This window comes from Megalopta genalis, chromosome 1, assembly GCF_051020955.1.
Source record: "Megalopta genalis isolate 19385.01 chromosome 1, iyMegGena1_principal, whole genome shotgun sequence".
Classification (NCBI taxonomy): Eukaryota; Metazoa; Arthropoda; class Insecta; order Hymenoptera; family Halictidae; genus Megalopta; species Megalopta genalis.
This window is the reverse complement of record NC_135013.1, coordinates 7,471,854-7,488,891: the sequence shown is the minus strand read 5'-3', so window position 1 is coordinate 7,488,891 and position 17,038 is coordinate 7,471,854. Positions and strand designations below refer to the sequence as shown.

Sequence of the window (17,038 nt, the reverse complement as noted above, 5' to 3'; positions counted from 1 at the left end):
TTTTATTTAAAAAATCTCTTCTCTATATTATATTATATTATATTATATTATATTATATTATATATTTATTATATTTTTATATAATAAATATATTTTATTATATTATTATATTTATTTATTATATATTTATTATATTATATTGTATTATATTATATTATATTATATTATATTATATTATATTATATTATATTATGTTATATTATGTTATATTATATTATATTATATTATATTATATCTCTTCTCTATATTTGATAGAAAAATTTTCGGTAAAAAATTTCTCTTCGTCTGTGAAAAACAGTGGACTGGACTTGGCAGTGTGTAAACTGGAAATAAATAGTTTTGGTCCCCTAAGGGTTAATTATTTGTCCGTATCTTCGACGCTCGAGAACGCTGTCGCTGTTCCGAGAACACGCGAAAAGCGTTATTTTCTATATTTTTCATTTTCCTAAGCACTCGCGACGTCGTAGCTTTTTCATGTTAACGTTGATAATAGAACTACGAAGTTGCTTAAACTGTTTTCGTCAATGATTTACCGGCCGGTGATGCACATACAAATTATTTCTGCCGGCCGCATTCATAAATAATCATATAAACTCGAGGTTATCCTGTGGAAAATATAGAAGTTATGATATGACACGAACATTAGAAATTTCTCGAAGCTGTTTTCGACCTCATAAAGAGAATTTCGAAGAAATTTAAAGAAGAAAATTAACCCTTTCGGTACACGCGAGCGCGTTGTCCGCCGTGACACTTCCACTGTACGGGGTGCCGCGCCGAAAATGCGCACATAACGCAGGGTCAGTCGACTTTTGTACGAAGATTTTCTTAAGCGTTAAGTAATGACTGTGCTTAATCCGTTTCTAAATCTTTCTTTAAATGTTTCCTGTAAACATTCTGTAAAGGGCCTACAGAAATATGCCAGATGTATTCGGCACTCGTCCATATTGGTCATCAGATGGACGCCGGATATATCCGGCGCTCGTACCGAAAGGGTTAATGGTTACAGAAACTTTTCGCTCGACTGTTTTTTTTTTGTAACGCTAATGGAACGCTTACCCGAAAAAGACGATCAGAAATTCATACCGACCGATGTCATATAATCTACAATTATGACATATTTAAAAACAAATTTTCTACAGCATTAACTAGTACCATTTCGTATTTGCTCTACGCGATAAATTTGCTGTTACTCATGCCAGCGAATGACTTCATAAACGCATATACGGTATATTTGTAATTTAGATGTCTGTTAGTGCTAATTACGCGGAAAATTTAACAAAATGTGACAGCCGCATCGTTTAACGAATAACTATAGTTCCTCGAAATTTTCCGTCTGATAATTATGCGCATACTTCGAACTAAGATTACACGCGGGGAAGAACAGTTTTAAAATGCGGGATTTTACAATTGTAGAATTACGGATTGCAGGGTATTCGGTGTTGATTTTGTTAGCGAAATTATGATACTTCGATACCTTGAAGTATTTGAGCCGTTCATTTTGAAAGTGGCATAAGTCACTTTGTTTTTAAGTCGATATATTTAAGGGTTTGCGTTTGAACACGTTTAAAAATATGGATGCTAACTTTCGAGAAATTTACTTGTATTTGTTACCTCAGGATACTGATATTTTTCTCAGTATAAATAATTTCGTATAAACATTAAAAAATCACCACTTTTCATTACGGTAAAGTGACTTATGCCACTTTCAAAATAAACGGCTCATTTACGGCCAACTATTACGAAAGACCGATCGAGGCGAGCTGCGCGGTTTTGTAAATTAAGCGACTTTGGAAAATTACAGTAATGTCTCTCTAACTGATGCTAAGATTGTCCACAAAAATGGACAATTTTGGAAGAGGAGATATTCGAGCCTTGTAGCTCGTTTTTATAGTTGGTTGGCAATTCGTAACTATAAAAACGAACTGCAAGGCTCGAACAATCGTATCTACTCTTCCCAAATTGTTCATTTTCGTGGACAACCTGTGCTTCAATTAGAGAGACATTACTGTACATGTTTGCCGAATAATTCGCGGGGAACCTAAAGCAAACGCGATAACACGAGGATTAATAAAATGCCCTTCATCCTCGGCGGCTGCACCGTTATCAACGTTCGGTCAACAAGTAATAAATGAGCCGTTTATTTTGAAAGTGGCATAAGTCACTTTTTCAAAAAAATCGAGTTAATGGTAACACTAATTACAATTGAACGGTATCTTTTCATTTAAAAAAAAAAGAAAAAAAAGTGACTTATGCCACTTTCAAAATAAACGGCTCAAATGTATCACGAATTATGACATTTTTCTTACGTTCACCTCGATTCAGTAATTATTGTTATCGTACGAATATATTGTAAATATTCTTAGATCTCTCTTGCAACTTTTTTATTTTCGCGATTCCATCTCGTTTACGAGATGCATTATTTATTAATAATAAAAAGAATATTATAGATCCCCGTTGCTCTCTATGCGTTAAAAATCGATAAAACTGTACAGAGGATGCCCCCTCCCCCAAAACAATTCAATTAAAAGCAGTCGTAATTTTCCCTAATTTTTGCGCGGAACCTAAAGCAAACGCGATAACGATAGCGAGGATTAATAAAATGCCCTTCATCCTCGGCGGCTGCACCGTTGTCGACGTTCGGTAAACAAGTAATAAACGTATCACGAATTATGACATTTTTCTTACGTTCACCTCGATTCAGTAATAATTGTTATCGTATGAATATATCGTAAATATTCTTAGATCTCTCTTGCAACTTTTTTATTTTCACGATTCCGTCTCGTTTAAAATTCAGAAATAGTTACGGCTGATTTTATTTATCATCGAACACGCATTATTTATTAATAATAAAAAGAATATCATCGATCTCCGTTGCTCTCTATGCGTTAAAAATCGATAAAACTGTACAGAGGATGCCCCCTCCCCCAAAAAAATTCAATTAAAAGCAGTCGTAATTTTCCCTAATTTTCGCGCGGAACCTAAAGCAAACGCGATAACGATAGCGAGGATTAATAAAATGCCCTTCATCCTCGGCGGCTGCACCGTTGTCGACGTTCGGTAAACAAGTAATAAACGTATCACGAATTATGACATTTTTCTTACGTTCACCTCGATTCAGTAATAATTGTTATCGTATGAATATATCGTAAATATTCTTAGATCTCTCTTGCAACTTTTTTATTTTCACGATTCCGTCTCGTTTAAAATTCAGAAATAGTTACGGCTGATTTTATTTATCATCGAACACGCATTATTTATTAATAATAAAAAGAATATCATCGATCTCCGTTGCTCTCTATGCGTTAAAAATCGATAAAACTGTACAGAGGATGCCGCCTCCCCCCAAAAAATTCAATTAAAAGCAGTCGTAATTTTCCCTAATTTTCGCGTGGAACCTAAAGCAAACGCGATAACGATAGCGAGGATTAATAAAATGCCCTTCATCCTCGGCGGCTGCACCGTTGTCGACGTTCGGTAAACAAGTAATAAACGTATCACGAATGATGACATTTTTCTTACGTTCACCTCGATTCAGTAATAATTGTTATCGTATGAATATATTGTAAATATTTTTAGATCTCTTTTTCAACCTTCTCATTTTCGCAATTCCGTCTCGTTTAAAATTATCATCGAACACGCATTATTTATTAATAATAGAAAAGAGTATTATCGATCCCCGTTGTTCTCTACGCGTTAAAAATCGAGAAAAATTAAAAGCAGTCGTAATTTTCCGAACCGATAATCATTTTCAGCCCGATAATAATTCATTCGCCTCATCGAACGGTGTCATCGATTGTCTGAATGGTAACCATTATACGTTGCCCTCGAGAGAGGAAAAAAAGATATTGCACACACATATATATTGTAAATATATGTATTATTCTTCTTTTCCTAGTACTATGTACATTTATTGCTATCGCTTGTGGCTTATCAGTTCGCAAGGTAGAAGGCCGGCATTGTATATTTATTGCGCCGACATTTATACACCCACCTGTCGCTGTGCTTCTGCCTCAGTGTTCGTTGACCGTCCAACTCCATTCATTAGCGGCGTGAGAAAACCCCTCGACGTAAGTAGACCCTTCTGTACGGCGGCTATTTCACGCGGAAGTAAGGGAAACGTTGACTGGAAGCTCCGCGAAAAGATTTTTTCCTACTTTTTCTTGTAAAAACACTGCTTTTTTTCTAATTGTCAACCTCTCGCTGTACTTTGACGAGGCCGATTCAATATTTCGTTCCTTTAATCAGTCACGGTAAATTCTCCCTAATTGACGACGATAGTAGATTAGTAATATAATAGATAGTAATATGAGATATTATTATATTATATAAATATAATAAAATTTTACTAATAGTATTATATTATGTAAATATAATAATATTATACTAATAGTGTATTATATTATATAAACATAATAATATTATACTAATAGTATTATATTACATAAATATAATAATATTATACTAATAGTGTGTTATATTATATAAATATAATAATATTATACTAATAGTATTATATTACATAAATATATATAGTACTAATAGTATTATATTATATAAATATAGTACTAATAGTATTATATTATATAAATATAATACCAATATTATTATCTAATAAAATCCTATACAGGATGTCCCAAAAATATCTCGCAATCCGGAAATGGGGGGTTGCTGAGGTCATTTGAAGCAACTTTTTCCTAAGCGAAAATGTTCTACGAAGCTTCGTTTAGGAGTTATTAACGAAAAACGGTGACCAATGAGATTCGTGCTCGGCTGACGCGAGGCGGCCGAGCCAATCAGCGGAACTGGGATTCGCGCGCTCGTTGGCTCAGCCGCCACGCGCCGGCTGATCTTCGCTTCTCATTGGTCACTGTTTTTCGTTAATAACTCGAAAACGAAGCGGCAGATTATATGTTCGCTAAGGAAAAAGTTATTTTACTGTATTAGTTATGTTAGTTAGTTAAGTCAGTAAGTTATGTTACTATGTTACTGTCATTATCGAATGCAGTTTTTCAGGAACATGTCAGCCGCGTGGTTGTTAGCATTCTGCATCGGCGCAATTTGCCTCGAGAACCAACTAGCTGCATCATTGGAACTTCGGAACCATGACTTGGAGACGATCGTCGAGTTCAAATACTTGGACTACGAATACGAAAGCGAAGAACAAAAACAAGCAGTCCTGAACTGCACTGGTTACGTGAAGAAGAACAACAGCCCTATCGATGTCGACGTTTGGTATAATAGTTGTAAGATATCTTTATTCTTGTATCAAAATGAATTAGTTCAGAAAAAATTAAGGATCAGATGTTACAGTGTCCAACCTTCTATCAATTAACACGTGTGCTATTTTCCTGACAAAATTTGATCTTCGTTCGAGAAATGTTAAAAAGACTAGTAGCTTCGTAAAATGGTTTTGAACGATCTTTTTCCATAAATTTTGTTTATTTTTTATTTATTTATATATACTATATATATACTATACATACTATATATACTCTACATACTATATATGTACTATATATACTATATATATACTATACATACTATATATGTACTATAATACTACAAATAGTATACACGTAATCGAAATAGAAACGGAAATCTTGAATCCCGATGCCAAGGGTGAACGTCGAATATTTATTTTCTTCGTCCCGCTCGACGTTCGAATTGCGTTTGTTGTAATTAATGTTGATGCGAAAGTGCAATCGTGGTTTTAAGTTGTCACGGTTTTTCATGCACGTTGATTGCGATTCTTCTCTGCGACGCGATCTCTAGATACCAGGGAGAAGAAAATATTCGTCACCGTGCCAAGGGGTAAGGGCGTGCCCTCGACACTGAACACCGTGTCCAAGAAAAAGGGCGACGGCGGTCCTCTTCTCAAGCCTTATCCTAACTGGTCGCTGGCCAAAACAGATTGCAGTGGCATCTACAGCGTCTACAGAGTCGACGTAAGTCGAATTTAAAAATCAGCTGGACCCAGTTGATCGAAACGTTCGGTTAACAATTTCACTTTGTCGGAGGAGCGCGCACGACCCCGAATTAATCGCGTTTCGAACGATACGAACCGTGCGATACAAGCGGCACCGTTTCATCGAAACATTCGTAAAACACAAAGCGAGAAGTGGCGATTACGTTCGCATCTATTTATCCAAGAAGTTTTTATTCTGTACAGATCCTGAGGCACTACTTGTACGTGCTGGACAACGGAAAATTGGACGACGATGCGGTTTGCCCGCCTAGGCTTCTCTGTTTCGACCTGTATACCGACAAAATTGTGATGAACGTGACGATACCGCACGATATCGCGTTCAACAGCACGACGGGACAGGGGCTCTTGGTCACACCGATCGTTGTGCCATCCCTGACGGAGCTAATATTCCCACTGGCCAGCAGAGTAAGCGAAGCAGTTTAACTTTTCTATAGAATTTTCAGCGATAAGAAACAAATGTAAGAGAGCGCTCTTGCAGCGATAACGTTAATACCAAAATTTCTGAAAATGTTACCGGTAGATATCAGTTCGTGATATCAATTACCGAATATTTCGATTAGGGTAAGTCCGGGAGAGTTCGGCCAGCGAGAGCGACCGGCCAGTGTAAATACAGTAATTTCTCCGTAATTCGCGCTCAGATTGCACACAAAAATGGACAATTTGGGATGAGGCGATACGATTATTCGAGCCTTTTATAGTAGAGCTTCGGCACGATTTTATAGTTAGATTTTATATCTAAACTTTGCCGTTTCATTCCGATCGGATATCTGTTCGACCGAACTGATCAGATTGTTCGTCATTTTACCACAGGTTTATATAGCAGATCCGACTGGCCACGCATTGATCGTTTACAACGGCTTGTTCAACTCGTTCAAGCGACTGACATCGAGCGCAATGAACTTCGATCCAGCCGCAGTGACTTACACGATCAACGGGCAATCTTTCCAACTCGAAGATGGCATCGTAGGAATGGCCGTGTCTCCTAAATCCAAGAGACTTTACGCCAGCCCTATGTCCTCCTATAACATGATCGACGCCGACTATATAACGCTCCTATTCGCGGAACGCAACGCAAACTTCCAAGTGTAATTATGACGTCGATTATTTATAGAATTTATGAAAATTGAAATAGAGTTTTACAGGTTGTCCGAAAATTATTGTACAAGCAAGAAATGAGAGATTCCTGAGGCCATTTGAAGTAACTTTTTCCTCAGCGAAAATGCAATCCGCGGCTTCGTTTGCGAGTTATCAACGAAAAACAGTGACCAATGAGAAGCGAAGATCAGCCGGCGCGTGGCGGTCGAGCCAACGAGCGCGCGAATCCCTAGTTCCGCTCATTGGCTCGGCTGACGCGAGGCGGTCGAGCTCGCCTCTCATTGGTCACTGTTTTTCGTTAATAACTCGTAAACAAAGCTTCGTAGAACATTTTCGCTAAGGAAAAAGTTACTTCAAATTAGCTTAGGAACCCATCATTTCCCGTTTTCGAGGCTGATGTTTCATTAATGTTTTCAATTTTGTAATCGTAGATACAAGAACATTCTGCCTACTCAGTCGAGTGCCAAAGCGTTCTCTCAATCGGGCATTCTGTTCTTTGGACTTGTGAACAGCACATCTATCGGATGCTGGTACGAGGGGCGGTCTCTTCGACAGGACAATATGGTTGGTTTGCAAGCAACGTTTTACGTAGAAATTTTTAAGTATGACAAAAACGATCGAAGTATTTGATATTTGGGAAACTAAAAACGGTGAACAATGAGAGGCGAGCTCGGCTAGCGCCGAGAAAGTCTAGAATGTCCAGAAGGTCCAGAAGTTCTAGAAGTTTCAGAAGTTCCAGAAAGTCCAGAAGTTCCAGGAGTTCCAGAAAGTCCAGAAGTTCCAGAATTTCCAGAAAGTCCAGGAGTTCCAGAACTGGAACTTTCTTTCTAAACAATTTTTCTTCGCGTCGGCCGAGCTCGCCTCTCATTGGCCAATGTTTTTCGTTAATAACTCGTAAACAAAGCCACGGATCGCATTTCCGCTAAGGAAAAAGTTACTTGAAATGACCTCAGGAATCATCCATTTCCGGGTGTTAACATAGTTAGGGGACACCTAATGTTGGTCAAGGGTCTAACTTTGATATTACGATTTCTGAATCGCAGATCATAATCGCTGAAAACTCCGAAACTCTACAATTCACCAGCGGCATGAAAGTGAGACAGGACCCTAATCTGGGCCAAGAGCGTTTATGGGCTTTAACGTGCAGATACCAAAAACTAGCTACCAACACTTTGAACGTGACAGAAGTCAATTTCCGAATTTTGAGCAGATGCGTGTCGGACTTGGTAAAAGACACGCGCTGCGAAGTTCCATGGTATGGTTACATCTAATTCGTACAAGTCCTCGAAAATAGCCTTCTACTTTGTAATGCACGCATAGTGCACGTTTAAACCAATCTCTGGCGCTAGTACGATGTTCGTATACTGAAAATAAACATCTTTTTTTGTGCATGTTACCGTTATCTTTTACTACTTTCCCTGAATTCATATTTAATTATAAATTTATATATATTATATATATATTTTTATATATATTATTATATATTTTTTTATATTATTATTATTATTATATATTTATATATTTTTTTATATTATTTTATATATATTTATATACATTTATATATCTTTTTATATTATTTTATATATATTTATATACATTTATATATTTTTTATATTATTATATATATATGTATATTTTTATATTATAAATTATAAAAAAGTTAAAAAAACTTAGAAAAGTTAATAGACGGAATGCGAAACAGTAAGCGCAGAGGATAGATTAAAGAAAGCTGTCAGATTATTTTCAATTCATTAAAGGTGCCAGCAATGGAAATCAATATTTATTTAACTCCTGTTCGTCGCAATTGACGAAGAGAATTTTTATTTACCATAAATATCAGCGGTTTAATAATAGCAGCGATAAAAAATTGCATTTTCAATTAAACGAAAGAAATCGAAGAACACGATAATAGTCTAACGAACATACACCTAGTTTCGGTATCAATTGATTCGATTTGTTCTCTAATCGAAGATTCGAAAACACCGAAATCGCCCCACTGAAAATACCGAACGAAAATCTACCCTTAAGAACAACCTCCACAGAACAACCTCACATTTAATTATAAATTTATATATATTATATATATATTTTTATATCTTTTTATATTATTATTATTATATATAGATTTATACATTATTTTTATACTATTTTATATATATTTATATATTTTTTTATATTATTTTATATATATTTATATACATTTACATATTTTTTATATTATTATCACCACAGAAAATACCGAACGAAAATCTACCCTTAAGAACAACCTCCACAGGAAAGTTGGAATAGAAATTTTTCGGGCACGTTCTCGTAGTACGATCCTTTTACGCGACTCCATCCTTACGCTTCTCCTTCGCTAACGAACGATAATTTTAATTGCATAACGAACCCGTTAATTACGTTTCACGTTCCGCGCCGTCTTTCGCGCGAAGAAGGCTTAGAACGAAAATCGACAGCCTGTGCTCGTTAGCGAAACCGAGGCCGGCGAAATTGCTCTTTTAGAGTCGGTCGGGTCCCGCTCTACCCGCGATTGGCAACTATCAATCATCCTCTCCTTGTGGTTGCTCCGGGTCCGCGTCGCTCGTACGACTCGCTTACGCAATCGCGTCGTCGTCCCGACAAAAAAAAAGAAAAAAAGAAAAAATAGAGAACTGCTCCTCGGCTTGTTGACATTGCGTAATCGTTATCGCTGGCTGACCATAATAAGTAGCCCCGGTGACCGAGAAATTGGATCGGAAGATTGCGCAATCGGTTCGGCACCGATTTATACGAGGCAACGAAGTCGACGTCGATTCACGGGGCACGGATTATGATTAGACCGCCGGGGGATAAAACGCGAGAGTTTAACTCTTTCAGCATCCCCGTATGGGCAGGCTATATATAAGCGGCGAATTCGGCCAGCCGGCGGCTCAGTGATTATTTTCAAATCAACGAAACGCTTTCTCGCGATTTCAAATTAAACATTTGCGGTTTTACTAAGCGTCGGCCGGAGAGAAAGTAAGCTTATAATATCGATCATGCGAGCGCGATGATTTTTTTGCGCGCGCGAGTTTCTCGAGACGTAATCTATTTCGAACGTAATCTATTGAATGTGGACGTTGTTCGCGGTTATCTTACATCGAGATTGAAATAGATTTCTCAGATGACGATATTTGGTAATTATATACGAGAGAGATTAATGCACACTTGCGATAAATATTTATTTTAAAGATGTTAATTAATTGCGGTTAATGTACACTTACAATAAATATTTATTTAAACGTTATTAATTGAATACAATTAATGTACAGTTACAATAAATATTTATTTAAAAGTTATTAATTGAATACAATTAATGTACAGTTACGATAAATATTTATTTAAAAATTATTAATCGATTACGATGAATATACACTTACAGTAAATATTTATTTTAAAAATATTAATTAACTGCATTTAATGAACACTTACAATAAATATTTATTTTTAAATTATTAATTAACTGCTATTAATGTACACTTACAATAAATATTTATTTAAAGGTTATTAATCAATTACGATGAATGTACGCTTACAATAAATATCTATTTTAAAATTACTAATTATTTACAATCAGTATTCAGTTACAATAAATATTAATTTTTAAATTAATAATTAACTGCAATTAATGTACACTTACAATAAATATTTATTTAAAAATTATTAATCATTTACGATGAGTGTACGCTTACAATAAATATCTATTTTAAAATTACTAATTAATTACAATTAGTATTCAGTTACAATAAATATTAATTTTTAAATTATTAATTAACTGCAATTAATGTGCACTTGCAATAAATATTTATTTATAAGTTATTAATCAATTACGATGAATGTACGCTTACAATAAATATCTATTTTAAAATGACTAATTAATTACAATTGGTATGCACCTACGATAAATATTAATTTAACCTTTCTTCTGTAGAAGTCCATTAACGACGAAGAAATGCTAAAATATCTGCGAAAGGGACGTGTTTCTAATTTATAAATTCAACAATTTATACTTCCAAAATATAATAAACTATAACAGTGTATAAAGAGTGTAAACAGTTCGGTAACATCTGGTAACATCTCGTTTAGCATTCGATGTTGAAAAGATTGTCAACTGTGCAGATGTCCTTGTAGGTGTCAATTTAATCTGTAATAACAATTAAATTCTTTGCAGTCGGAGCCGTTTTAACTCGAGCTTCGAAATACTTTTCCTAACTTATAGTATTCCCATTTTATACAATCAACTGCATTTTATACATATAAAATTGAATTTCGCGGTGCATGCATCAGCTGCACATTTTACGGTTTTTTCTTTAATACAAACAGATTTGATAATGTTAAGATCACTTTGAAACGTTATGATAACAATTTTTAATGGCGCTTTGGAGTCGCCTCTCGAGTGAAAAGGGTTACGTCTTCGAACGCCGAATTTGTTGGTTGATAGTATCGTGTCCTTGAACCTGAACTTGTCAGCAAAAAAACAACTTCTTACATCTTCGATGGAATTTCGTATAATAAGATCGTAATATTAACATTTGACTTTAACATACACACTTTATTCTGTTTTACAGCACGCGATGCTGAATCACGCGGCGAGGTAAAGCAATGAAACGCTGCCGTAAGAGTCGCGGAGGAATTCAAGTCACGCGCACGGTTGCCGCCTTTGGAGGCGCGCGCGCGCGAACACGTCTGATTCGGATCGTCCGGCGGTGTGAATAATCATTAGACATTAATTAGGTAACGAGCACCGCGAAGTTCCTAGCGAACCGCGAATGCCGATGTTCCTCGTAATAATTATACGGATTTGTTCGAACGCATACTTTCGTACGATCTGTTACGCAGCGGTGGTTCCCGATGGAGATGCGCCATTTTGTATCGACGGCTTGCTTAACAATCCGAGGAAAACGTGGCCTGTAGACAGAGGATAAATTACCGAATTTAACCTTCTTTTGATTGAACAACTTTGTTCTTCTCTCTTGCGTGAAAGTAAAAAATGTCTGAGAATTTTTCTTACAAATACATAGATAGAGCCGTATCTTTTATGTTACGTAATCGTGTAGAGTAATTTCTCCCGGAAATGTTCGGTGGTTGGAATTGAAACCGGCCGATCTGGGAATGCTAAGTCGCGATTCTTCGAGCCTCGTGGCTCGTTTTTATGGAAACTCGGGGTAGTCGGCAAGAAAAGCGGCGGTGTAATTAATTATGATGCTAAAATAAAAATGATGATTTAGATTTTTCTATTTCTAATTTTTTGCCACGATTCGAAGGCAATTCGGAGGCCAAATGCTACGATTCGAAGATTTGGAGGCAATTGGGAGGCCACGTGATACGATTCGAAGGTAATTCGGAGGGCAAATGCTACGATTCGAAGGTTCGGAAACAATTCGGAGGCCACATGCCACGATTCAAAGGCAATTCGGAGAACACGGGCCACGATTCGAAGGCAATTCGGAGGCCAAATGCTACGATTCGAAGATTTGGAGGCAATTGGGAGGCCACGTGACACGATTCGAAGGTAATTTAGAGGGCAAATGCTACGATTCGAAGGTTTGAAAGCAATGCGGAGGCCACATGCCACGATTCGAAGGCAATTTGGAGGGCAAATGTCGCGATTCGAAGGTTCAGAGGCAATTCGGAGGCCACAAGCCACGATTCGAAGTCAATTTGGAAGTCAAATGCCACGATTCGAAGACAATTCGGAGGCCACGTGACTCGATTTGAAGGCAATTTGGAGGCCAAATGTCACAATTTGAAGATTCGAAGACAATTCGGAGGCCAAATGCCACGATTCGAAGATTCGAGGGCAATTCGGAGGCCATATGCCACGATTACAAGGCAATTCGAAGGCAAAATGCCACGATACGAAGGCAATTCAGAGAGCAAATGTCACAATTCGAAGGTTCGAAGACAATTCGGAGGTCTCATGCAACAATTCGAAGGTTCGAAGGCAATTCGGAGCCCATATACCACAATTCGAAGGTTCGAAGGCAACTTCGGAGGCCACATGCCACGATTCGAAGACAATTCGGAGGCCACGTGACACGACTCGAAGGCAATTTGAAGACCAAATGTCATAATTTGAAGGTTCGAAGGCAATTTGGAGACCAAATGTCATAATTTGAAGGTTCGAAGACAATTCGGAGACCATATGCAACGATTCCAAGACAATTCGGAGGCCACATGTCACGATTCGACAGTCACGTATCTAGTACCTCCACGTACCACGTACCTCCGCATTTTTTATTTGCCTGACTCACACCCAAACGCAGCAATAAATTACATAAACGTAGAACTATCACAAGGAAATTCAGAGCAACCCGTAATTTGGCATTTCCGGGAGAGAAGTTACTGTATCATATTATCTCAAAAAATTCTTTTTAATTCACGAAAACAGAAAAATATCATACTTTTTCCTCGATCCGCTGTGAAAAAATCAATTCAACCATAAACTCAACGTCCGTTCACCGGTTAAAACAATACATTAACAAAGTCCTCGTGAATTTTCGATTTCACACGATTCACGCGATTCGACTCGATAACATTGTTCGCTGCTTTCCAGCTAATTTTTTGAGATTTCACTTTTAAGTATCAACGCCCGCAAGTTTTACGATACGCGTATATGTAAAATAAAGATTTCCTTTAACGATAAAATTCGAGGATACATCCCGACAAATTTCCTAAGAATCGAGTTTCCCTTCGGATCGCTGACCAGATACCGGGTTATTTATTGAGGTGAAAATCCGGGTGATTGATACGTGCACTTACACAAATCGTTACGAGCCTGCTTAATCATTATACATTGGTTCCCTTGGATCGATTCCTTCGCACAGTCTAGCGATCACGAATCGATCGTTAAATACGATATAAACTGCTTTTCGATGCATTGATAACCGGGTGGAGGGGGGGACGTCGCTGGTGCATATAAAACAAACAATGGAAAGAAAAGCGACCGCGCGTATAGAAAAACGCTCGTTTCTGCTTTCTCGGTTCGGTCGGATCGTTCGGACCGGCAAACGGTTCTCTGGCCGTCAGTTCGCGGGACTAAACAATCTCAGACGGTGGGCACGGGTCGTCGTTGCAAAGTGTCACGCTCGACAGGCTTAACTATTCGACGATGTTGACCGTTTAAAAAAATCACGTTCGATTCGCAAAAATCAAGGCAAAAGAACGGAAACACCGCTCGAATTGTCGTCGAATGTTTCGCGCTTCCGTCGCAGAAATTTGTATTCTCTAACGCACGAGATAATCGGAATCTTCCTCGAGCGTTGTTCTAACACGATAACACAATTTTCAATCGATCTAGTAAGCAACGTAAAAATACTTAATAATCTTACATCTAAATCTTACTTCGTGATCGACTCAATCAATTTCGTCGCAGAAAAATGTAATTTCCGTGTTGTTTTGTGTTAATATAGTATATGTGTGTACGTGTTTGTGTATAATAACGTAGATGTAGAGTTGGTCTAATTGTCAGTGAATTAAACCGTTTACGAAGAGGAAAATTAAGGAACGGTTTGTTGGAATTTGTTGGCCCGAAATCCTGTTCCCACTTAATTGATTTTTACAATCGTCAGTGTTTATGAATGTTTATGAATAAATTAGAAGTTTACGAATAAATTAGACGTTTACAAATAATCTGGAAGTTCACAAGTAAACTAGAAGTTTACAAATAAACTAGAAGTTTACAAATATATACTGGAAGTTCACAGATAAACTAGAAGTTTACAAATAAACTGGAAGTTCACAAATAAGCTGGAAGTTTACAAATAAGCTAGAAGTTTACAAATAAACTAGAAGTTTATAAATAAAATAGAAGTTTACAAATAAAATAGAAGTTTACAAATAAACTGGAAGTTCACAAATAAGCTGGGAGTTTACAAATAAGCTGGAAGTTTACAAATAAGCTAGAAGTTTACAAATAAACTAGAAGTTTACAAATAAAATAGAAGTTTACAAATAAACTAGAAGTTCACAAGTAAACTAAAAGTTTATAAATAAAAGTATCGATAGAATAAGAACGATTATTCAATCATAATCGGACTGCGGATTTTCGTGCGAAATAAAAAATTGTCCGCGTCGATTGCAAGAAAAGTGAAAACTAAATGGAATATTCTTTCTATCTTCAGTCATTTTAATAAATTAAAAATCACCATTTTCATAAAGTAAAAAATATATATAATAAAATATATAATATTTAATATAAAATTCATCAAAACTCAATCATTTTGAAATTCTTCTGGTCTTCTTATCGTCTTAAATAGCGGTCGCTCAATATTGCGTAAAATCCGCGGTCTAATGATTATCATCGACGGTAAACCAAATTCGTAAAAAAATGTATTTTCCATAAAATACGGCGGTCTGGTTAACAGCAATAAATAATTTCGTGCGTTACGTTAGATTCGAGGAATGATTGAAACAAAAATGGCGTAGAGGAACGCGTGTGTCTTCCGGCAAGCGCGAGCGCGGCTTAAGGTATCGTAACGGCGAATAAATTAACCACGTTATTACTTTCTTTATTCACAAGATTCCACGGTCCCGAGGCGTTCCGAGGAGGAAGTCGCTCGCGAAACCGAAAGTGTTCCCGATCTACGGTGGAAAGCGGCATTTATGTTAAATATCGAGCGGTCTCGCGTCATTTACGGGCCGAGTCATTGGAACCAGACGCTGTCCGAGCCCCGAGGTAACGCGAATCATTCGGAACCAGTTCGTCGGCCGTGAGCTTGAATTTTGCAATCGAAACACGCGCACCCGAGGATCGTGGCCGTGGTAATTATCCTTTCATTGGAACCAACTGCCACCTGTTCCCTGTAATTTCGTATTCGCGTGTCATTTTTTCCCCCTGGGAACCGCGAAATCTCTTGTCGACGTCTCAATTTACAATATTCTCTGGTAGAAAAAAATGACGACGATCGCCGGTTCCCAACGCCGCGGCGGTACTCGATTTTCCTTGATTTTTCGCGTTCTTCCGAAATAGTTATCTAATAATTTGATAATGATCTTTAACAAGATCGTGCATCTAATTAATTGTTTACAGGACCGAGTGGATGAAATAAAAAATAGCGAAAGAGCATCGGACGCATTCAGCTGAAAATCAAATACTAGTAATTTTCCAAATGAAATTTTGATAAAATATATTTCTATAGTATTTTTTTTACGCAGAATCGAATTATGTACGAATTAATTTTCCAACTTCTATTTCTGAGCGACAAAAAATATCTTTTTTGTGACAAAATTATCGGATCGCAAAATCCATAGACAATTTTCTTCTGTATCATGTGCATAAATCATAGTAAAAATTTCAGCTTGAAAACTTTACTTTTGTTCGAGTTATTTTGATTTTGGCAGTAATTAATTGCACTATATATCTGTATACAAGATGTTCCTTTTATTCTGCAATCAATCAAACATCTTCGTTGAGTTTGTTTATATGAAAAAAATGTGTCGTAACAAATTTGTTCGGTTCAAAAGTAGAAATATTATGATTGATGGATTTCTTCTTTCAAGGTCATTTTTTCCGAGCTTGAAAGGTCGTCGTCATTTCTCGCGCATTAACGCCTATCGTTTATGGCACAGCACTGTAGCGCATGTCAAGACGAATTTAATGATCTGAGACACTGTGACCTTTGAATGACTTTGAGTGAAATAACCACGCTGGTTTAAAGTCAATCAAAGAGGTTGCAAAACGTTTACGTTTTATAAGTAATATATTTATTTATATACATAATATATTATAATATTATATATATTATATATTTATATATTGTAATATTATATATATTATATACATAGATATTTAATAATAATAATATTATATAATATTATATACATACAATATATTATTACATGCGTAACAAGAATGTGTTCATTTAGTTTTTCAGCAATTTTTATCGTAGTCTTTGTCTAAAGAAATAAACTTATTGAGCAGATATTCCTTAAAAAATA

The 17,038-nt window shown here is 36.5% G+C and overlaps 2 protein-coding genes across 3 annotated transcripts in view; both read left to right on the top strand.

Moving 5' to 3' along the window:
- Window positions 1-3,901: 3,901 nt before the first annotated feature.
- On the top strand, window positions 3,902-8,477 carry LOC117228641 (major royal jelly protein 9). Of its 2 annotated transcripts, none has more exons than XM_033484496.2 (7): window positions 3,902-4,067; window positions 5,006-5,243; window positions 5,773-5,945; window positions 6,170-6,391; window positions 6,797-7,071; window positions 7,513-7,645; window positions 8,125-8,477. In XM_033484496.2, exons 2-7 carry the CDS (start codon window positions 5,018-5,020, stop codon window positions 8,350-8,352), a joined length of 1,257 nt encoding a protein of 418 aa, XP_033340387.2. In that variant the 5' UTR covers window positions 3,902-4,067; window positions 5,006-5,017; the 3' UTR covers window positions 8,353-8,477. The 2 variants fall into 2 exon arrangements, with proteins under 2 accessions (XP_033340387.2, XP_033340388.2); XM_033484497.2 differs by having other exon boundaries at window positions 3,917-4,067; window positions 5,014-5,243.
- A 1,507-nt stretch (window positions 8,478-9,984) lies between these two features.
- The window catches only part of Y-h (yellow-h), a 29,230-nt gene continuing 22,176 nt past the window's right edge, over window positions 9,985-17,038 (top strand). The window contains exons 1-2 of the mRNA XM_076520106.1: window positions 9,985-10,078; window positions 11,668-14,398. The gene's annotated coding sequence lies outside the window, so the exon portion shown is untranslated. The remainder of the gene's footprint in view (window positions 10,079-11,667; window positions 14,399-17,038) is intronic.